Source organism: Humulus lupulus, chromosome 5 (genome assembly GCF_963169125.1).
Source record: "Humulus lupulus chromosome 5, drHumLupu1.1, whole genome shotgun sequence".
NCBI classification, from domain to species: Eukaryota; Viridiplantae; Streptophyta; class Magnoliopsida; order Rosales; family Cannabaceae; genus Humulus; species Humulus lupulus.
Window position 1 is genome coordinate 47,254,156 of NC_084797.1, and position 23,503 is coordinate 47,277,658.

Here is a 23,503-nt window from a genome sequence, read left to right on the forward strand (position 1 = left end):
GTTTGATGGGTAGAGGCATATTACCTGGTTCTAGTTATCTCTATTTGGGTTTGATAGAGTTCGATAGGGGTTTGATGGGGTTCGATAGGGGTACGAGGTAGGTTCAATGGATAGAGGCATATAACTTGGTTCTAGTTATCTTAATTTAGGTTTGATAGAGTTCGATGGGGGGTTCGACGTATGTTCAATAGGAGTTCGATGGGTTGATTTGCACCTTGTTATTATTCAAGTTTTTAAATTAAATTTTATGTTGATTTTGTTACTAATGCAGTTTATGTTTCGTTCATAGTGGAGATTGTGGTGTGTACGCCATCAAGCACATCAAGCACTTATTAGGTAGGCTACCACTTCACACGATTTGCGATGACAACATGGAGTTGTTCAGAAAAAAATGGACAGTTGACTTATAGTATCAGAATGTTAGGCATTGAGCATTCTCTTCTTGTTATATTTCTTTGCTTAAAATTTAAGTTATTAAAAAAAATTGTGTATCGAGCTTACATTCAGCTTAGGAACATGGAGTAGCATCGAACATGCATCGAGCATGCTTCGAGCTTGCATCGAGTTTTAGTCATTAACGACAATTAGCACTAAAAATTCAAGCAACAAAAATTCATTAACGACAATAAAATACAGAAAAAAATAACTTGACCAATCCAATTTAAATAAAATACAACAAAAATTATACTCAGAGCCGAGCTTTCCATGACGACTTGTTGTGGCCATGACCACCCATCTACTACACTTACACATTTTCACATCTTTTACCCCGCTGGATGGCCAATGGTTTGTCCTTGGTCTTCCTACCTTTGGCTTCTTTGGACGACCAACTTGTTGTTTCTCTACGGGTACACCAACTACCATACTCTTAATGTCATATGGAAGTGTCCAATCATCCTCGTTCCCAGTTAGGTAAATGGCTTCTTTGTACGAATTCATCCATGACTCAATGGTGTAAAACAGTGAACACAAAGAGTAAAGGTTCACCCTACACTCTCTAGCTGTTGCAGCTGCATGGGGACAAGGTATGCCTATGAGTTGGAATACCCTACATGAGCATGATTTCGTCATCAAATTCACCTCAACATCACCGACTGCACCAGTTACATGAAACATGAATTGGCCAAGGGCATAGACATTCATGAATCTTCCTTTGTCAGCATTGTTCGATACATTTGCCTCCATCAGGGTGGATAATTTGGTGGTAGTCTTCTCTATCACACTATGTCGTTCAGAAAACTAAGACTGTAGTGTGAACCGAATGAATTCCAAAAAATATGTAACCGGAAAGGTTCATGCATTTTTGGTCTTGTTGTTGAAGCTTTCAGTGTAGTTGCTTGTCTTTATATTGTATCGTTTCCCAGGAAACAAAGGACGAGACCACTTATCGAAACCAATTCCCTCCAGATAGGCAACTATGAGAGGATCCATTCGCTTAATATTTTCAAAATGCTTTAGACATTTGGTCTTCTTCCATGCATAGGTTACTGCTCACATCTCATTGTGCAGTGATCAATCTTGAACTTAGCTTCATATTCATACTGATGTGAAGGTAGCATGCATTGTGGTAGGCATCAGGAAAGACAGCCTCTAGAGCATGAATAATGCTAGTGTGCCTATCTGACACGAAAGCCAGGTCATCAACGTCCCCAATGGATTCCTTCAACTTCGTCATGAAATATTTCCGTGAGTTGTGGTTCTCACTATCTACCAACCCGAACGCAAATGGGTATAAATGACTATTTGCATCCAAAGCAATGGCACATAGCATATGGCCGTACTTGTTCTTCAGGAACGTACCATCCACACATATCACAAGACGACAAAGTTGGAATCCCCTCCTACAAACTCCAAGGGAAAATAAGCAATATAGGAAATGACCATCTTTAGTGACAAAATCAGTAATTGGTCCTCGATTCTTTTGCTGCAACATGTGCAAGTAGGATGGCAGCTTACAATACGAATCTTCATATGTCGCCCTAACATGCGTAAGTACCTTCTCTCTACATCTCCATGCCTTTTCATAACTCATATCTCTTATCCAAAAAGCAGGCATGGGTGACGTGGCAGACGTTTTTAACACGTGGCTGACACCTGGCAGAAGTTCTGTTCAACCATTGACCAGTGAGATTCCCCTGACGTAACATTTTGATTTTATATACGACCAGCCTGGTCATATACTCCATATATTTTGAGATAATCTTGAACAATTGTAATCATATCCGAGATTATCTCCCATGATCCATGATGATCTGATTATTTAGGAAAGAATATCTGTAACTAATTCATGTAATACTCCTTGAGCCTATAAATAGAGAGAAATAGCTCAAGGAAGGGACTTTTTGGCTAATTTAAGTTTATACTTTACAAGAAAATTAGAGCTATTATATTACGATTGTATTATTCATCTCTCTCAGGCCTGTGAAACTCAGAGAACCCTAGTTCTTTGATCACTCCTTTGAGAATTAATATCAATAATAGCTTAAGTGGACGTAGGTCATTACTAATTCGTGGGGCTAAACCACTATAATTTGTGGTGTCGTTTACTGTTCTTTCCATTAGATCTATTTCAACACCTTCATTCACATCAAGCATTTGACTCCGTGTCAGTTGACCAAATCGAGGGTCAACTTTCTGGTGCTTTCATTGAGAGCTTGAAACGAGGTTGTTGAAGCACTAATGGCAAAAACAACAAAGAAGACTGGGCAGGCGGCTGGCGCCGCACCATCTAAACCTCCTCCTTCAAACATGGATGAAAATGAGCCACACTTGGAATTTGATGAGGAGGAACTAGACTCCGAAATGCTGAGAAATATCCTGGGGGTATTGCAAGATGAATTGGCCAATCTGAGGGTCAGTCAAGAAAGTGCTGCAGAGACTATGGCGCAACAGCAGCAAGAAATAGAGCGCCAGTGCCAAGAGCTGAGTGAAAGACAGACGGAGATGGACCGTCGTCAGAGGGAGGCCATGGAAGCACTCGAAGCAGCCCTGCAATTGGCTAGGAATCAGGATGCACCTGCCTAACAGGCCCGAGCAGCCACCAATGCCGCAGGATGATGTCCCACCAAGGGATCCTGAGATGCAACCTCCATCCCAGGCTGTTCAAGGCAATCCCCCACACCCAAGGCAGAATAGGGCCGGGTAGCAGCCCCGCAGTCCTAGACGCCAAGGGGGTGAAGAGTCGAACCCACCGAGCAGGGGACAACGTCCTTCTGGCAACAGAAGGAACTCGGAGATAAGCTCTGTGGTCAGGGGCCCCCCACAGCATGATAATGCACGGGGACCTACCGACCAGCACATGCCTCCCCCTAACGCTCGGGAAGTTCCAGCACGAGGAGGCAACTGAGGGGACAGTCGGTCCCACCATAGCCAATCAAGGTTCAAAGATGGCCATGGCTACAATGAGGCCAACTCAGGCAAATGGAATGTCGGTCGGAGAAATGAAGAGAGAGGTGGAGGCAGAAGTCCACCACCCAGAGAAGACCAACAAGCGAGACGTAACGCTGGGGGGCAGCCCAGACAAAACAATGTCTTTAACCGGCTTGGAGCAAGCGAGCAACGACGAAGAGATGAAGACTTAAGGGATGTACTCAACGACCGCCAGGAATGGCACGATGAGTACATTCCCCCGGCAGTAGAGGCCCCAGCGATTCCTGAAGCCGTGCAAGCCCAAATAGATGCCCTGAACCAAGCAATGCAACAGCTGGTCGGGGGAAGAACGTCTCACATCGAGTACGACAGGAGAAGGGGCACTCCTTTCGTTCAGAGGATAACTGTGGCAGAGACTCCCAGTAAGTTTAAGATGCCCACACTTCTGAAATTTGACGGGTATGGTGACCCGGTATCTCATGTCAACAAGTTTGAGATACAGATGGACATTCAGAAGGAGTTCGAAGACGCTCGATGTAGGATCTTCCCTGCAACACTTTCTGATGCTGCACAGGAGTAGTTTTTTAAATTCCCTCCTGCAAGTATTGTATCTTGGGAGATGTTCGTAAAGGAGTTTTACGGACAATTCTATGCGGGTCGTGTGCACCCAACTGAGGCAAACCAGCTAGTTTAGATACGCCAGCAAGAAGGAAAACCACTGAAAGATTACATCTAGCGCTTAATGCGAGCAGCTACTGGAGCCAAAACAGTGGGAGACAAAGGCAAAATGATGGCCCTAACTGCAGGATTCAGGCGTCATACGCCTCTTTGGAGTAGCCTCAGGAAGCATGGGGTTAAGACTACCCAAGAATTCTTGGATCGACCTGATCGATACATCAAGTTCGAGGATGCCATTGCCAGTGAGGGAAAGACCCCAAGCAAAGATAAGGGGACTGAAGACCCCGCCAAAGCCGCCAATGGGTCAAAATCCAACGGCAACGGTAAAGGCAACGGGAACGGCAACAACAAAAATGGGGGGGAAGAGACCCCATAACGAACCTTCTACCTCCGAGAGTAAGCGCGCTAAGGGCAACCGTTATGAGCCACGGTTCACTAACTACATTGGCCTTGTCGAGTCTCAAGCAGAGGTGTATCAGGCCACAAGTTCCAGTGTGCCTTACAAAAGACCTGCTGCCATTCGAAAGGATATTTCGAAAAGGGATACCACCAACACTACAAGAAATTCGACATTTACCTACGAATATTTATTGGTAGATAAATATGGTTTTTACCTACGATTATATTTTCGTAGCGACTATTGGTAGGGGATTCTCCAATAAAACGGGTGGGGTTATAAATTTTATTATTACCTACCATTAGTAATCGTAGGTAAAAGATTTACCTATGATTATGTTTGGAGGGAAATCTTTTGTTGATTCCCACTTATTTTTCCCTCCAATTTTTACTTAATAATAATAATAATAATAAAACACATGGCTGCTGACATGTGAGAAATCTAGTGACATGTCAAGTGAGTAATACACGTGGATGTATTACTAAGTGACACTTGACACGAACATTATATTTTTAAAAAATTATATAAATTAAAATTAATTTTAATTTAATTATTATTAATTTTAAATTAATATATATTTTTTTTATATAAACCTAATTCTATTATAACTCTAACCTAACACTAACTCTCATGTCTACTCTCTGCCGCCTCCCACATGTGCCCTCGTCTTCCCCTTCTCCAACTGCCTCTCTTCCCCATTTTCGATTCCCTCTCAACAGATCCCTCCCATTTCAGACCCCCTCTCCCAAGATAGCTCTCTTTTCGAGCTCCCTCTCATACACGTGTACGCTTGCTTCAATCTCTGAGGCGCTGCCATTTTTCTTCGAATTTCTGAGCCCCCACCATTGTCCTCTGAATCACTGAGTCGTTTCCTACTACTCTTCGCCTTCATCTATGTTACCTCACTTCAACAAAACTTGGAGCTACTGCCTCATTCCAGAAATTAGTGAGTGACTGCCTCTTTCGAGAACAATATGAGCCACCACCATCATTCCATGACTCTTGTGAGCTTGATCAAATCCTTCGACGATCTGAGCCACCGCCATTCTTTTACGCCTCTCTCAGCCTTCGTTGGTAAACCATAAACCTTTCTTAGCCTCTCTAATTTTTTTATTTGATTAAAATTGTTTCTATTAGCTTTATGATTTCATGAAGATTATGTTGGCTTTGCTCTGATTACTGTTAGTATTTTAGGTGTATTGATTCATTAGGTTTTGATTTGTTTAGAGGACTTGCGATTTCAGGTTAGTTTCATCTGCTTTAAGAGTTTTTGGTTGGTGTTGGTGGCTTTGAGTTTTCAGATTAAGCTTGGTGGGCCTTTGATTTTTGGATTAGGCTTGGTTGCTTTAAGTTTTTGAACTGGTGGCTTGGAGGTAAATGTGTATGATTTTTGTTGATTAAATCCCCAACAATCTAAAGGATTGATGATGAATCATTGTTCTGAGGCATTTTGTTATATTTTTTAAGGCGTTCTTATATATTATGTCTGATTTTGGCTATTATTAGAGTTGTGGTTTTTTCTTATATATATATATATTTTCTGATTTGGGTCATTATGTGTTTATAATCTGATTATTATTATGTTGGAGATTCTATATTAACTTTGAGATTAGTGACATTACAACTTTTGTTCTTCAATTGTAATTTGATTTTTATTTTTACCATGATCGACTTTCTGGTTTGAATTATGTTCATCAGTATTTCATTTTGGCTTTGGATATTCTACATTACAAGCTTGGTTTGATTATATATAGTAATGTTGCTTATTGTTATTTAATCTTAATATGTTACTTTTTGTGACTATAATCTGGATTACAGCTTGATTGTGCCTAAAATACCATATTAGTTTTAGATTTAGTTTATTTTTGTGTTTCTAATCTGTTTTGTGTTTTTCTATGTTTATTTTGCAGTGTGTTATACTGCTTTGTTTTGTATATTTCCATGTTCATACTAAAAGACCAAAAGAATTTCTTGTACATGGGAGTTTTGCAAGTTATTTCCTTAGAAAAAGTATATTCTTGAAAATATAGAGATAAAGCATCGATCCTTTTTTGTTGCTCTGGTTTGTTGTGTTTGAATCTAATCTAAATGTGTGCCTTTGGTTTACATGTCTGATTGGTTGATATATAAATAAATTGTTTCAATTCTAGAAACTAGAAACCATTCATAATTTTATTTTATTTTTCTATAGTTTCTAATCAATGTTTTTCTTTCTTTGATTTGATTTTAAAAATATTGTGGGTTCTATGTCCTTTCTAAATCAGTAACTTGTAACTTGTATGCTCTGGTTTCTTTGATTCTTTCTAACTTGTATAACTATTAGCAGTTTTTCTAAGTTGTAAGTTAGTCACACTGAAATAGAAGCTTAAAGTTTATGCAAACAAACTAAGAATTGTTATTAGGGACTAGACCTTCATTTTGTAATGTTTGTTTTGTTTCTATTTTGTTTTGTTTTGTTTGTGCTTTAGTGCCTCTCTGTTTTTGTTTTGGCTAGTCCTTGCTAGCTTGTTTTTGTTTGCTTTGGCAAATGGTTTATGATCTATTTTGAAGATTAATGTGTATTTTAGTTATTTTGCCAATGATATTTGAATAATAAAGTATGATCAGTTTATGTTGGTGATTATGAGACTTGGTGTGCTCATATGTTTTTAATATATGTTGCTTACCAAGTGTTGTAAATGCCCATAAAAAGTCATATTAGTTTCTTTTTTCTGAAATCATTATGATGATTAAATTTGGGGATATTTTATTTTTTGTTTTTTTTAGCACCCTTGGCCTCTAGCTCTCTCCATTTATTGAGTCAATCTGCCTTAAGTTTTGAGGTATATTAGTATGATTATTATTGATTTAATCTCCACGTGTCTGAAGGATTTATGATGAAAAATTTTCCCGAGGCTTTTTTTTATTTTCTAATTTTTTGAGATGGTTCTGAGATGTCTTTGTGAAGAATATGTGATTTGTTAAAGCTTGTAATTATTGTTGAATGCTTTGGGGAATTTCTATTCTACTTTGATGTTCAAGAATTGAGTAGTTTTCTTGTTTTTTTGTTCACTGAGTCTATTTATTTATTTTTGTCCCATTTGAAAAGTTTTGCATTAATCTAAAAAATACCTTATTCATTTAGTTTGAGTGAATCTGGATTCAGATTCTGGTTTGTTTGTTAGTTAATCTTAATCTGTCATTTTTTGTGTCTATAATCTAATTTTTAGTTTGTTAGTTAGTTTAGGGTCTGGTTCTATTAACACCTTTCACCAGCTACATTTTTATTTCTCTTTGCTTGTAGGTTCTGGTTCTGTTTTGAGGAAGGAATCTGTTTTAATATCTATATATGAAGGGATCTCTTTTGAGCTAGGATATGTTTTAGTATATTTTGTTTGGTAATTTGTTTCTGATATTTGTATTAAGATTTAGTGTTGCTCTTTGGCTGTAGGGTCTGGTTCTGTGTCTATAATCTGATTTTTAGTTTGTTTGTTCGTTTGTGGATTTATGCCATTTTTACTTTGAATTTATTTTGCCTATGATGTTCAAGACTAAGTGTACTTATTTTATGTTGGTGATTATGAGATTTGATGTGCTCATATATTTGTTTTTAATATATGCAGGTGTGTCAAGTGTCATAAACGCCCATAATAATAAGTCACATATTTTCTGAAATCCTTATGATGATTAAATTGGGGATATTTATTGTGTTGAAATTAAACTCTCCACCTCTGCCACAAGCATCCAATCTAACTCTTTACTCTGATTCGAGACCACCAAACATTCAAAGGTATTCAATATGTTGCTTATCATGATGGAGAGTGGGAAGATCCTTTCTTATTGACAAGTTATTTGATTTCCTTTTGCATATGATGACATTTCTCTAATTGGGGCTTGGTTTTTAGTTTGTGCAGTTGGAGAAAAGGTGGGGAAGTTATAGTTTAGAAGACTAAGAACATGAAGAAATAAAACCAAAACTGGTTACATTGGCAAAGAAAAAGAAAGAGAGACTTTTGATTTAAAGTTGAGAATTAGGGAGATTCTTTGTATTTACAAAGATTTATTATACTATTCATTTTTAATTTGAGAATTTATATTATTGTAATTTTGTATTTTTTTTTTTTTTTGATCAAGAAGAATAATAGAACTTCATTGAACAAATGAACAAAGCAGATTACAAACAAGGACTCAAATACAAGCAGAGAACCTGTCTAAAACATAACAGACCAGCAGCTAATTACAGAGAAGATGCCGAATATACATTTGGTCTTGAGCCGAGTTATGTCTATTGGACACTAAGTAAAGTCTATATTTAGTTGTATACTTAATTTCCTGAACAAGAGACAAAACAGATGAAGAGTAACCATCATAAAAGCACCTATTTTTGTTTTTCCACAAACTGTAAATGACAGCAGCAAAGACCATATTAACAATGTTAGATTTAGTTCCACTCCGAATCCTAGTCAGCCAAGCCATCCAACCATTGAAATCCAGAGGCCAAGCTGCAAATCCCAGCCATTTAAAAATACTGACTGCCAGCCGAGTAGAAAGACTACAATCAAAAAACAAGTGGGTGTGACTTTCCAGACAACACTCACAGACCGGGCATAACAGAGAGGTCATAGGAATATGCAACCTATTAAGATTGTCCCTTGTTAACAATTCTGAGTTAACCACCTGCCATAGCATAAACCTGTGTTTAGGGAGGATAATCTTGCTCCAAAAATTCCTAGAATACTCAACTTTTTGCTGAATTAGGAGGCTATTATATAATTTCGAAGTCTGAAATTTCCTTTGCACACCAGCAGCTAAAATGGCAGCAGGACTGAAAAAATCCTTGAGATGAGAGAGTTTTCGCCAGTACCACCTACAGTCTCCTTTCAATTCATAGTTCCAGATGTTGTTACCTTTCAGATAAATGGAATGAATCCACTTAACCCAAAGCAAATCTGGTTTGGAAGATAAAGCCCAAACATACTTTGCTAAAACAGCCCTGTTCCAAATGGCTCCATCTCTGAAACCCAAGCCCCCATAAGCTTTAGGGAGGCAAACCTTATGCCAAGAAAGGATGTGTAATTTGCTCCTCTACCCAGAAATGCCCCACAGAAAGCCTCTACAAATTCTTTCGATTTCCTTGACTATACTTTGAGGCAACACAAATATTGTCATCCAATAGTTGCGAAGCCCAAGTAAAACAGAGTTGATAAGTTGGATCCGGCCTGCAAAAGAGAGATGTCTACCAGCCTAATTCTGAATCTTCAACCTAAACTTCTTAGTTAGCATCTCACAGTCTGCATGTCTCCATTTTGTTGGCCTCATTGGAACCCCAAGGTACCTTAGAGGAAAGGAACCTTCTGAAAGATTAATCTCATGAGCAATCCGGGATCTATCAGAGTTAGAGACTCCACCGAAAAAATTTGAGATTTACCAGAATTGATGTACAGACCAGAGGCAGTAGCAAACTCATCAAGAACCACCTTAACACTCCTAACAACTAGGAGAGTACCCTTACAAAAGATAAGCAAGTCATCTGTAAAACACAGGTTAATAAGCTTAAGACTTTTGCACATCGGATGAAATCGAAAAGGGGAATTCAAGGCTGCAAGCTGTAAACTTCATGATTAAGTGCAAGTAAATGCACCAGCAATGTCTCCAATAGTTTAGTGAAGAAAAAATCCGTAGATGAGTTTTCAGTATGAGAAATTATAGGAAATGACCCAAAACAATGGCATCAAGAAGCTAATGTCTTCATTTTTAAAATTGTAGAGAAATGACCATTTTACATTGTTGATTACCTAAATTGCCCTTTGTTTATAATTTATTTAGGAGTGACTTTAATATAGTGGTATGAGTATATTAGTTTTGTTTAATTATTTATTTTAAAGTTATATTGATTTTTTAAGTTTTTTATGAGTTATTAGTATATTATTTTCCAATTAGTGTATATATTTTTTGTGGTATGGTATATTATTTTTTTATGACATTTAGTTTCTATCTTATTATACATAATAGTAGTATATAATTTTGTACCATGGTATATATATTTTAATGGTAGTATATAATTTTGTTAGCATAGTATATACATTTTTGAGTAATAATTTTGTAAGTTTTATTGGTATATTATTTTTCAACTTAGTATGTGTATTTTGTGGTATGGTTTATCATTTAACAACCCATAAAAAACAAAAAAAAATCAAAATAACTTTAAAAACAAAACTAATAAACATATAACATAATATTAAAATATTTAGAATAAAATAGCTCTCTCTTTTTCTCTATCATAACAAAAAGATTTATGAATCAAAAGTCCATTTCTTGAGCTATTTCATGTATATTTATAGGCTCAAGGAGAGTTACATGGGCCAACATGCCATATCTTTCCTTAATAACCACGTATCAAGGTCATAATCAGGAAATATTCAATGTATTAATTATAAGATTACAATTTAAGAAGGAAACAAATCAAGTTATACGACCAACCTGGTCGTATCTAAATGTTAAGCCCTGACGAAGCGATGTGCTTCTAGTCGATAGTCGAGCAGTACTTTGGCCACGTGTCAACCACGTGTGAGAAATCTTTGCCACGTCATTAGTAGTCATTTTTAGGGTAAACACACTATTAAAAGTCATTTTGCACCATGTCCCGGTTGGGTAATGAATGGCCAAGCTAGACTCAATATATTGAGTCTCCCAAGTCTTAAAATTCTTAAATAAAATTTTAATTAAAATTATATAATCTTGTTAAAATTTTGTGCTCCTTACATTAAGGAATGAGGACCCGCTCAAGAATATTAATTAAATCACCATTATTTTATATTATATTATCTTTCAATTTGCAATTTTCATGCTTATAGCCAACTACCAATAGTAATAAAAATAAATACTGGTGACTGATTTTCATATGTTTTCGATTCATAGTTCAAAGGTAATAATGAATAATGAATATGAATTCATCAAAACCCCCACTGTACGCATGCAACTTGGGACTAGCTAGGACAGCTATATCAAAGTCCAATTGATTAAAAAATAAATGGTCCATTTTTAATGTCATTTTCGTAGGTGAATAAAACATTGTATCTATCTATAGTGACCTTATATGAATATATAAAAAGTTTTGTATAAGAATTGGTAATGTCGCAGTGGGAAGAGTATGATTATAGCATGGCTATTGTAATGATATATAATTTTTGTATCTTTATCTTTAACTTTTTTATATACTATGCTATGTATGGACTTTGCTTTTTCCATCATTCCAAAACATAAGGACAGTCGTACTATTCCTATCTTTCACTTTTGCTTTTGTTGCCATTGACTCGATTCCTGGATGACCCTAGTAGAGCTAACCTAATAACATTACAGGTTCACAAAAAGTGTGAAGAAAAAAAAAATGTGTATTTTAATATTACTAAATTAAAAAATTTAATTTAATTTTTGAAAATTTTAAAGAAATCCTCTAAAATTTCAATTATAAGTTTTTGGAGGGTAGAATCAAGATCAGTTATTTTTTTTACTCTTAAGAAATACGTGTTCTTTTCTCCTTTAATTTAGTTATTAATTTGTTTTTGCTTGAAATAATATTTGTGATTTTATATGTAAAGAATAATTATTAAATGGTGGCAAAAACAGATGGCAATGGAGTTGGTCCTTTTACAACCACCCAATATTTGGATAAAGCAATTGAATTGAGGACAGATGGGGCTTTCTCAAACTTAGGCCTTAAGCAAACCGTTGGAGTGAGCCTTTCACGCTCAGAAGCGAATTCGGCCACCATCGATAATGCCGGCCTCTTTTTGTCGTCCTCTTTGCTTCAAACATAGTCAATATAAATAATTATCTATATTATATATATAAAAATTTATAGTAACCAATTCGATGCAGGTGCAATTACATTTTGTTTGTCAATTATTTTCAGCATTTATTTTTGTGATTGTATACATTATAATCGATCCGAATGTTTTTCCAATATTTTGTATACTCCGTAAAATTTAACTATTTAAATCTTATTTTTAATATTATAAATTATTTGAAATTTTTTAAAAATTTATAAGATATTTTAAAATAATTAAAATGTACACTATCGTATTAAAATAAAAGAATGACTGCAACAGCACCAAAGTAGTTCCATAAAACCCATTTACTCCTAATTTTCATCAAATCTATTTTGCACATTTATCACATAATAAATTGAGTTTTTTTCCTTTCTTATCAACAATATTTGTGTGGACGCAGTAGTGAGATTTTAAGCTCACACAGACATGCTATGGTTGGTACCTAATTCAGTACAAAAATTTCAATGTAGGTGAGGCCAATTGAACAGATCGAGACTGCTTGGTGAAATATGGTTCAATGCATTAATTGATCAAGTGAAATTGAAACTCACAATTTGAGTCTCAGATATAAGCTGTGAAATGTTATACTATAGTATTTAAGCTGTACAATTTACAAAATTAGTTTTATTTCACATATAAATAATAATAAAAGAAATATATTCTAAAAGCACTCACATCCCATTCTCTATTTTATTACTAAAAATACTTCACTAAAACCCTTTTTTTTTTATTTTACTTTAATATTTTACATTACACTATTTATCAGATTTTCTATTTTTTTCTCTATATTATTTATAAATTATATTTTTAATATATTTTACTCATTTCAAATATTTTTTATATTTAATAATAGTCACATGTAATATTTAATAATTAAATAATGTTCAGCTAACAAATAGTGCTAATAGTCATATGTAAAATGAAGCATCTAATGAGTACCATTTTAACCTTCTTTTGATATATTTTAGCTAATTAGCTATTTTAAATCATCTACTACTAGTGCTCTAATCTTATCATATATCAATTTAAAATTTGATTGCTAGCAAAGTTCTTATTTCTCTAATTTTAGTTCAGTATGGATCCAAAATAATGTTGAGTGTATTGCTAACATTATATTAACCCATCCTCTACTATAGTAACCTACCTAGAGAGGGTTAATATAGTCTATTTTTTTTCTTTCTAACCATTTTAAAAAAATATACAAATACTTTTTTATAATTTAAAACATAACAAATTATATAAAAGATATTTTTAAATATATTTTATTTTAAAAATTATTATTTTTAATTTTAGATTTTTTAATTTTTTTTAATTATAACAAATCATATTATTATAAATTTAGTACTCTAACATCAAACATAACACAATTCAAACTATCATTCAAACATGCTAATACAATCCAATCCAACCCTATCTAATAAGAATATGTTAATACCAGACTTGCGTAGCAAAGAGTCGTTTAATGTCTTTTGATTTTGGATTATTAGTAATTGATGAAACATTTATTGATTGACAACATCAAACCGGCTAAATACAAGGAGCCATTCGGGATGGGTAGAGTCAATCGAGTGAAATGAAAGACATAGTCAACATGACATGAAGCCACGTTCCCACTGCCCAATCCACCTTGCACACACATCTAAATCAAACCAAGAATTCTATATATATGTATATGTGTGCGTTCTAAAAACCCAAACAAACAACAATAAAAGAAAAAGGTAGGAAAAGGGAGCCTCTTCAGTCTTGTAAAGCACAGTGGCGGACGGAATGATTTGACTACAAATAGTGAGGAAGTTGATTGGTGGGGAAACTATATATTGATTTTGAATATACATATATGTATAAAGATAACAAAACATTTGTTTTTTGAGGTAAAGGAGAAGAAAGGGGAAAGAAAAAAAAATGCACTCACCAAGGCTGAAAGAGGCCTCACAAGTATTCCTCCACAGCTGCTGCCCAACACCCTTGTTCAACGTGACAGAGCCACAGAAGACTGTCTCCAAGTCCGGCAACACTTCCTCCTCTTGGCGCCGAGACTTTGTGCAGACCACAGCCGCTTCCATCTTCCCAAATACCCGCTTCACCAACCACGAGACTCTTCCTTCTTTGGAAGAGTCATTCCTTGAGTTCAGCAAAGCTTACCCTCAATTCTCTGAAACTCATCAAGTTGACGATATAAGAGCTCAAGAATACTACCACCTTTCACTGTCCAGCCATGCCTGTCTTGATTACATCGGTATTGGTCTCTTCTCTTTTGATCAACTACAGAAGCAAAAAGACCAACAGCTTCCATCTTCGTCTTGTTCCTCTCCTTCTCTGGTTCCATCACCTTCCCGGAGTTTGAATTTTCCTTTCTTTAGCATATCTTATAAGACAGGCAATTTGAAGGTGCAACTACTTCATGGTGGACAAGAATCTGAGCTCGAATCCGCCATGAAAAGAAGGATCATGGGATTTCTTAATATTTCCGAAAGTGATTACAGCATGGTTTTCACAGCCAACAGAACATCAGCTTTCAAACTTGTTGCTGAATCTTACCCGTTCAAAACTAGCAGTAAGCTTTTGACAGTTTATGATTATGAGAGTGAAGCAGTAGAGTCAATGATTAATAGCTCAGAGAAAAGAGGAGCTCATACCATGTCAGCAGAGTTTTCTTGGCCAAGGTTGAGGATTCACTCATCGAAGTTGAGGAATATGCTGGTCAGCAAGAAGAAACAGAAGAAGAAGAGAGGGCTTTTTGTCTTCCCTTTACATTCTAGAGTCACAGGAGCAAGATACCCTTATTTGTGGATGAACGTAGCACAGGAGAACGGGTGGCATGTATTGATAGATGCTTGTGCACTAGGACCAAAGGACATGGATTGCTTTGGCCTCTCTCTCTTAAGACCTGATTTCCTCATCTGTTCCTTCTACAAGGTTTTTGGAGAAAACCCATCTGGGTTTGGATGCCTCTTTATTAAGAAATCTGCCATTTCAATTCTGGAGGATTCTACAAGTACAGGGATTGTTAATATTGTCCCAGCAAATGAGCTACTTCAGTTAGCAGAGGATTCGTCTGTTACTGATTTAGAACTTGAACAGACAACACAGTTTGGCTTCGAAGAAGCAGGATTATCTTCCTCAAGCTCCTTCTCTGGTCCTTTATACAACCAAACACCAGAGTCACCAAAATTGGAACAAGGAGAATCCTCCAACTGCCAAAATGTAGAAATAACTGCAAGATTGGAAGAACCAGAAAGTTCAGAAATGGGAAAATCAGAAATACCAGTTGAGCATGCCAAGAGAAACGAAACTGAGGCCATGGAGTTTGAATGCAGGAGCTTGGATCAAGTGGATTCACTTGGGCTGATAATGATAACAAATCGGGCAAGATACCTAATAAACTGGCTGGTGAGCTCTCTGTTGAAGCTTGAACATCCTAATGCAGAGGGAGTTCGATTGGTAAAAATATATGGACCAAAGATAAAATTTGATCGAGGGCCAGCATTGGCATTCAATATATACGATTGGAAAAGAGAGCCGGTTGAACCTGTTCTTGTACAGAAACTGGCAGATAGAAGCAGTATATCTCTTAGCTACGGATTCTTACACCACATCCACTTCTCAGATAAATATGCAGAAGAGAAGGGCAGAGTCCTAAAGACAAGAGGAGGAGGAGGATCAAATCAAATGGCAGCCAACAATTTGAAGGGAAAATGTGATCAAGGAATAACTGTGGTTACAGCTGCACTTGGTTTCCTGGCCAATTTCGAAGACACATACAGGCTTTGGGCTTTTGTAGCACAATTCCTAGATGCAGATTTTGTGGAAAAGGAGAGGTGGAGGTATACAGCTCTTAATCAGAAAACAATTGAAGTTTAAATTATTTTTTCAAGGTTGAAATTTCTTAATTCTTTCATCCGAAGTTAAGAAAAATGAAGTATTTGTGTCAACACAAAATTTTATACATATTACGTGTATATTGTCAAAACAAAGCAGATATACCGCTATTAATTCTTTCGTGAGAATGAATTTCAAAGTCCTTCAGAACATCATCACTGTGTCATTATGTTATTCTTCACTTCTTGCAACTTCTTTAGTATATTTTTTCCACAAACATGCAAATCAGTAGCACAATCCTCAAGAGATAGCAAACAGAAGATTACAAAGCTCAGTTGATTATAAGAAAAGAAAACATTTTTGTTGTTCAAGTTGTAACTAACTTTGTCGGTGTATCATTGTTGCAAATATAACTTGAGAGGTCTCCATCAGCTATGGTCAGGTTTGCTAAGCAGAAAGGTTTTTATGGCACCTACCACCACTTTAATATATCTTTACAGTTATGAAATAAATACTCTGGGAAGATAATAATAGATGCAATTAGAGAATAAAATATATAAACTTATTTGCTAACACGAGCGCAATCATGTATTTATTACACTAGCCAATCAACTTATGACTTATTCATACACAGAGCTCAAACACAGATTTTTCTCTATTAGTTTATGAATATTTAGATTATATCTTGTTTCCATCTACATATTTTATTCAATGTCATTTTCGTAAGAGAGGAAAAAACAAATACAATCATCTACTCTTAGAACAAAAATTTAAAAGCAATGGTTCGTTGTGGAAAAAAAAATGTATATAGTTTCTCAACAAAAATTCAATTGCTCCAATTACTCGTATACCTTCAAGTAGTGGCATGAAGATTCCGACAAAACAAATCTAATTAGTTTATATTTTGTTTTTTGCTTCTAGAATACAATTCAGTTTCCCTTTCTGTTTTTTTTTATACATACTAGTAAGCAATCATAATAAAAAATAAAGAAATATATAAAAGAGGCCTCCGCCAACATTAAATAAAAAAACAAAGTTTATTATACGTACCTCACCAACTAAAAAATAAAGCTCCGGATCCATAAGCAAAGTTTAAGACATGGACCAAGGAAGTAGGAACCTACAGAGAAGTTCATGTTGGGTGCCATGGACATAGAAATGGATCAGCTGACCATATATCTTGATAAATTTAGCTACGAGCATATATCATCTAATACTATTAGAATGTGAAAAGTGGTTCTTATGTATTGATAAATGTACCCACAACACACTTTCCATGGGATATTTTATCAAACAAATACTGCAAGAGAAGGGACGAGTTGGAATGTCCAAAAAGAGAAAGTTTGCTCAAGTTAGAAGCTCCAAACCAGTAGTAGATGACAAAAACCAAGTCAATTATATCTGTATGCATTACTCATGCAAACACAAATCATTGTTTTTACAAGACCATGAACAGAGTCACAAAGTTCTCCTTGCAAAATATGAAAAATTACTTATCTGTGTGATATATAATTAGATAAAAAAAAAGGGTAACAATTACAAAGAATCACAGTACCCAGGAAAGGGTAGAAAAAAAAATTAAAAATCTTAGCAGCAGGGCATGTATAAACTTATCTGCTCAAAAATGAGGGTATAGACTCCTTTCAAAATAAACTTGATTAGCAAGAAGGCTGAGCAGTAGATGGGTGTCTTCAATTTGAGGGTGGCTAGTATCACCAGCTAAAAATTCATGGGCTTTACCATTCACCTCTATGACGCTCGACCCCGGTGCCTTTCTTATGCCTTTCTCTTTCATTAGTCTCCTCACCTTCGTTACATCACTCCATCTTTTATTAGTAGCATATATATTTGATAGGAGGACATACACCCCACTATCTTCAGATTCAAGCTCTAGGAGGCGATCTAATATATCATGAGAAAGTTCAAAATTTCCAATGGTCTTGCAGGCACCAAGAAGAGCTCCCCATATTAATACATCAGGCTGCATGGGCATAGACTTTATCAATCTTTGGGCCTCATCCAAGAGTCCAGCCCTACAAAGCAAGTCGACCATGCACCCGTAATGTTCTAATCGTGGAAAAACATTATAGGGTTCCCTCATCATCTGATGAAAGTACGTACGCCCTTCATCAACCAAGCCAGAATGACCGCACGCTGTTAAAATTGCTAGAAAGGTCACCTCATTTGGTCTTATGTTCGACCTTATCATCTCTTTGAACTGTCCTAGTGCCTTGTGCCCATGCCCATTCATTGCCAAACCACTCAGCAAGGCATTCCATGTAACGATATTCCTACTAGGCATTTCGTTGAAAGTTTGCAATGCCTTCTTTATACAGCCACATTTTGCATACATGTCAATCATAGCAGTCCCTATTTGAATATCCCATTTGATGCCCCTACGATCAATATACTCGTGGACCCATCTGCCATAATCAAGAGCCCCAAGACTGGAGCAAGCAGAGAGCACGCTTGTAAGTATAAGTTTATCAGGTTGAATTCCCGATTGCTGCATCTCGCAGAACAATTCCAATGATCCCTTGGGACGTTCACATTGCACCAATCCACTTATGATGCATGTCCAGGAAACTACATCCCTCTCTGAGAGTTCATCAAAGGTTTGCTTGGCTTCACACAAACGCTCACACTTGACATACATATCCATCAAAGCATTACCTAAGAGCAAAGGAGTGTCGACAGGACGCTTGAAACTCAGTCCATGAATCCCCTTCCCCAAATTCAAATACCCTTTTCGGCCACAGCTCACAAGTATGCTAACAAATGTGGCCACATTAGGCTCAACGTCCATTCTTAAGAACAAAGCTATGGCCTCATCAAACAACCCAGTTTTTACAAACCCAGATAGCAGACACGTCCAAGAGACCGCATCTCTCACAAGCATTTCATCAAACATTATGGCAGCACCTTTGCAATCACCACAAACACCATACATATGCACTAGCGAGTTTTGCACATACACATGACTTGAAAAACCCATATTGAAAATCACTGCATGGAACTGTCTCCCTTCTCCCATTCCCAGAGATTTAGTACATGACTTCAGAACAGGCGGGAAAGTAAAAGTATCAGGTACAAATCCATCTCTCACTAATCGTCTATATACCAAAACCGCTGCCCTTGGCACGTCACTTCCGGCATACCCAGAAATTAGGGTGTTGAAAGGGAAAGAGCTTGACCGCCAATCCAAATGTTTCAACAAATCACAGGCGTAATCAACATCAGCAATGGTTTTGCCAAAGTAGTCGACAAGACTGTTAGTGATCAAGTCATTATAAACTAGACCCGTTGTTAATAATTGGGCATGGATTTGCTTGAAAGATCTCCAGTTATTGCATCTTCGAATATAATCCACGAGAGCCCATTTTGAAGAATGCATAGTACTACACCTCGTATCAATTACAGAAAAAGCCTGTTTCGGCTGTACTTCTATTAATCAGCTCTTTTTGAAGCCAAAAAAATTTGCTTCATTAACAATATGAGAAAAGCCATACGTGACCTATCCTCTGGTAGACACATTTTTTCAAAATAAAAATCGCACCAATCCAAACTGAATTCGAACCAATACCAACCATGTAGGGGTAGCGATTAGTTGCTGTGCTTTGCGACTCTTACTAATTGCAAGCAAATACTGATCTAAATCCCTGCAACTTTTTTGATACACACAAATATATATATACATATACTCTGCAACTTTTTTTTTAAAAAACATCTTATTTGATTTGTCTCATCTCATCAATCTATTTGTGAATGATTAAGACGTTTCTCTCATTTAGTATGTTTTTTACATATCTGATCTATTTTTTTTTTCTATTTTTACAAAATACCACTGCTCCTTGAAAAGGTCAGATTTAAGGTGGAATTTTGTCTATACAAATAAACTTATTATTAATAGTAAGTACGTTTAGTATATGAGTAGCCTTGTACCTATAAGGGAAGACATGAATTGGAATTTGATAGAACAGAGCAATGGCAGAGAAGAAAAAGGAATAGAGAGAAACTGAGAAAATGTGATGAGAATGAATGAAAGAATGTGAAGATGAGTGAAAAATGACAAGCTCACCCTTCAAGGGCTTGAGACTAGGCTTATATACTTGTATTAGAAAAATATACAGCTGTTACAAGAGAGAAGCGGAAAGAATACAAGAATCAGAAAATTACAACAGAAAAGTAATGAAAGCAACACGTCTGTTACAAGTCATTAACATCCCTCTCAAGTGACACGGGGAATTCTAAGTGTCAGCTTGGGATGCAGACTTTGAAACTGGGCTTTGTGAGCAAATCTGCAGGCTGAAGATGAGAAGGGACATAGCGAATGTCAAGTGCTTTGGCAAGAATCTGATCACGGACAAAGTGAAGATCAATTTCTATGTGTTTCATTCGGACATGAAACACATGATTGGATGCAAGGGACCTGGCACCTAAGTTGTCACCCCAGAGGATCGGACAAGGAGAAGCAGCAAGTTGAAATTCAATGAGTAGAGACTATAACCACATGACTTCAGCAGTTGCCAAAGCAAGAGAGCAATATTCAACCTTGCTGCTGGATTGAGCAACCACGCTTTACTTTTTAGTAGGGGTGCACACAGGACCCGCAAAACTCGAAAACCCGCAAAATGCGCCCGACCCGAACCCGGAGAACCCGTTTTTTTCAAAAAAACCGACAAAATCGGGTCTAACCCGACTCGAACCCGAAACAATCGGGTCGGGTTCGGGTTTATGAATTATGTGCTATCGGGTTCGGGTGTAACCCGAAACCCGACCGAGATTTTTAAAAAAATAATTTAATAAATAAATAAAATCTGCAAAAGTTTCTAAGCCCTAAAGTAACTAACCCGACCCCTTTTTTTTTTTTGGTCTTCTTCTCCTTAGTTTCATTCAAGCGGCAGCTCCCTCTTGGTTCAAGCTTCAGCACGGCAGCCCAGCCTCCCTCTTGGTTCAATCTTCAACACGGCAGCAAGTAGGAGAGAAGAAGAGAGCCCAGCTGCGATATAAGCCTAATAAGAACCCAGCTGGACCTTGGTGGGCCCAAATTTGTTAATTTTGATTAAGACCTGAAAAATGTGGTCAGAATAATAATTTTCATGGGGTATGTGAACTTGTTCCTATGTCCTTATATTTAATGTTAATATTTAGTCTGTCACAATTTAAACCTGGTAATTTTAAAGTTGAAGCATATAATAAATTATTTTTTTTATTTTGAAAACTACATATCTTAATAAAAAAAGATGTTTAAGTGTAAATATCAATGTGGCAAATAAAAACTAGTAAAGTAGTAACATCTAATCCACATTAAGTACTATGTACCCAAAGCCAAAGGGTATTTCATTTTGTCTTATTTTGGAGATTTGATTAGGCTACTAATTAGTTAAAAAAAAGATAACTACGTAGAATAAATAAAGTTAAATAATTTTAATTTTTAATCATGTATAAAAGTATGGACTATTATAACTCACAATGTTTTTTTTAGCAAATAAACAACCATATTTTTAGAAAAGGATGGTATTTTTGAAAAAAAAATGGTATTTTTGCAAATCTGGGCTTTTCGACCCAAAATCACAAATGGCCCAGCAAATCCGAAATTACACCCGAACCCGAAAATTTCGGATCGGTTTCGGTACCATTTTTCTTAACCCGAAACCCGCAAAACCCGAACCCGATGAGCCAGAAACCCGAAAATCCGACCCGTGTGCACCCCTACTTTTTAGAACACCAACTAATGAGATTACCACCTAGAAAAATGTGTTAGAAAATATCACCTAGAAAAATGTGTTAGAAAAATTGGCTAAGTCAACTACTTTATTACTAAAATTGAATGAAAATTTTAATTTTATTTTGTTCCATATTGTTAGTGAATGAAAATTTGTCTTTGGAAAAATCTATAAATAAAACATTATGGTCTTACTTAAATATACACCAAATATTAGTATATGTATATCTTCCTTTAAAGAATAATATATATACTCAATATAATATTTTATATTTACTCATTAGAGTTTTTAGACTTTTTTTTGTGTGATAGAGTTCGGGCATACTTAGTTTGCCAGAAGTAATTCAGTGGTGCACCAAGTTACTTATTCGTCATTGTACCCTGGGAGACACACGCCGAAAATCCTCTAGCACTAACGGTTGTACCCTGGGAGGCACACGTTGGAAATCCTCTAGCACTAACGGGACGCGGTGAATCTGTTTTAAGGAAATTATGTGCTACACGAGCCTCGGATATCCTTTTGTTGAGAATACACCAACGGTTAATTTTCTCAACTCTTTATATTTGTTATTATTATTGTTTATTATAATTGCTAGTTAAATTAATTATAAGTTTTGGTTATATTATAATTATTAGTTATTTTATTTATAGTTATAATAATCTTGTTAATTATAATTGTTAGTTAGATTATAATTATAAATTGTTTATTTATAATTATAATATTATTGTGTATCTCTATTTAATACATAAATTATTAATTACCATCTTTTATTATTCAAATGTTATATTAGAAATATTTATTAATACAATCTTAAAACAGATTCTTTTTCTTTAATATAATATTTGAATGTTAGATATATTTTATGTATTTTATATCTATGATTTATGAGATAATATCTTTTGCTTATATCTTAAATTGTTTTGTGTGATTTGGATATATTATGTTCATACACTATGTTTGTGAGAAGTTAATTTGCACTTAAACAAAATCTCACTAGAGAAGTTCTATCAAGGAAGCTCGGTGTTAAGTGGGACCATTGTGACCCCTCCAGACTATCCTGGGAACTGAATATTTGTTAGGAGTATGTCCTAAAAGCATGTAAAAGACATTTATTATTTTGATGAATAAATAAATACAATAGTCTATTATTGTTATATTTAGATTATTAAATTATTGTTTGAATAATTTTGTAAATATCAGAAAAATTACATATTCATTATTGATGATGTGATCTTGTATTAGTACTAGAGAATTAAAATCACATTAATGAATAAAAATAGTCAACAACAACAAATTGAAGTTATGGAATTCTTTAATTGGGGTTGTAAGTACAGTTTGCTGAGTATCATGTTGATACAAATAATCTAGATTCGGATTATTGATGTGGTAAGACATCTCGGTAAATGTGATTTATATAATATGATTATATATGACATTGACCGATATGAATAAAAGTCTATATCCAAAAACCATTTAATAATAAAGACTTGTAATTCATAACATAATTGATGATCATTTATAGATCAACCTAAATCCTGAGTGTTCATGAACTCATATTCATGTTTATTAAATCTTTTGATTCATTCGTTAAGGTCTCTTCATAGAATGAGGCTAATGACTTTTGTTTTGAAGATTTAATATCATAGATGATTGGGAACATGTATCAACAATACGGAATCTAATCTTTCCTAACGGATCGTATATTA

At 35.5% G+C, this 23,503-nt stretch overlaps 2 protein-coding genes across 2 annotated transcripts; one reads left to right on the forward strand and one right to left on the reverse strand.

Annotated features, from left to right (window-relative positions):
* Positions 1 to 13,968: 13,968 nt before the first annotated feature.
* On the forward strand, positions 13,969 to 16,286 carry LOC133834807 (uncharacterized). The gene has a single exon (XM_062264558.1). The coding sequence runs from the start codon at positions 14,155 to 14,157 to the stop codon at positions 16,111 to 16,113; it is 1,959 nt and encodes a 652-aa protein (XP_062120542.1). The 5' UTR covers positions 13,969 to 14,154; the 3' UTR covers positions 16,114 to 16,286.
* Positions 16,287 to 16,644: 358 nt separating this feature from the next.
* On the reverse strand, positions 16,645 to 21,275 carry LOC133834808 (pentatricopeptide repeat-containing protein At4g38010). The gene has a single exon (XM_062264559.1). It carries the CDS (start codon positions 19,463 to 19,465, stop codon positions 17,690 to 17,692), a length of 1,776 nt encoding a protein of 591 aa, XP_062120543.1. The 5' UTR covers positions 19,466 to 21,275; the 3' UTR covers positions 16,645 to 17,689.
* Between the last annotated feature and the right edge of the window lie 2,228 nt (positions 21,276 to 23,503).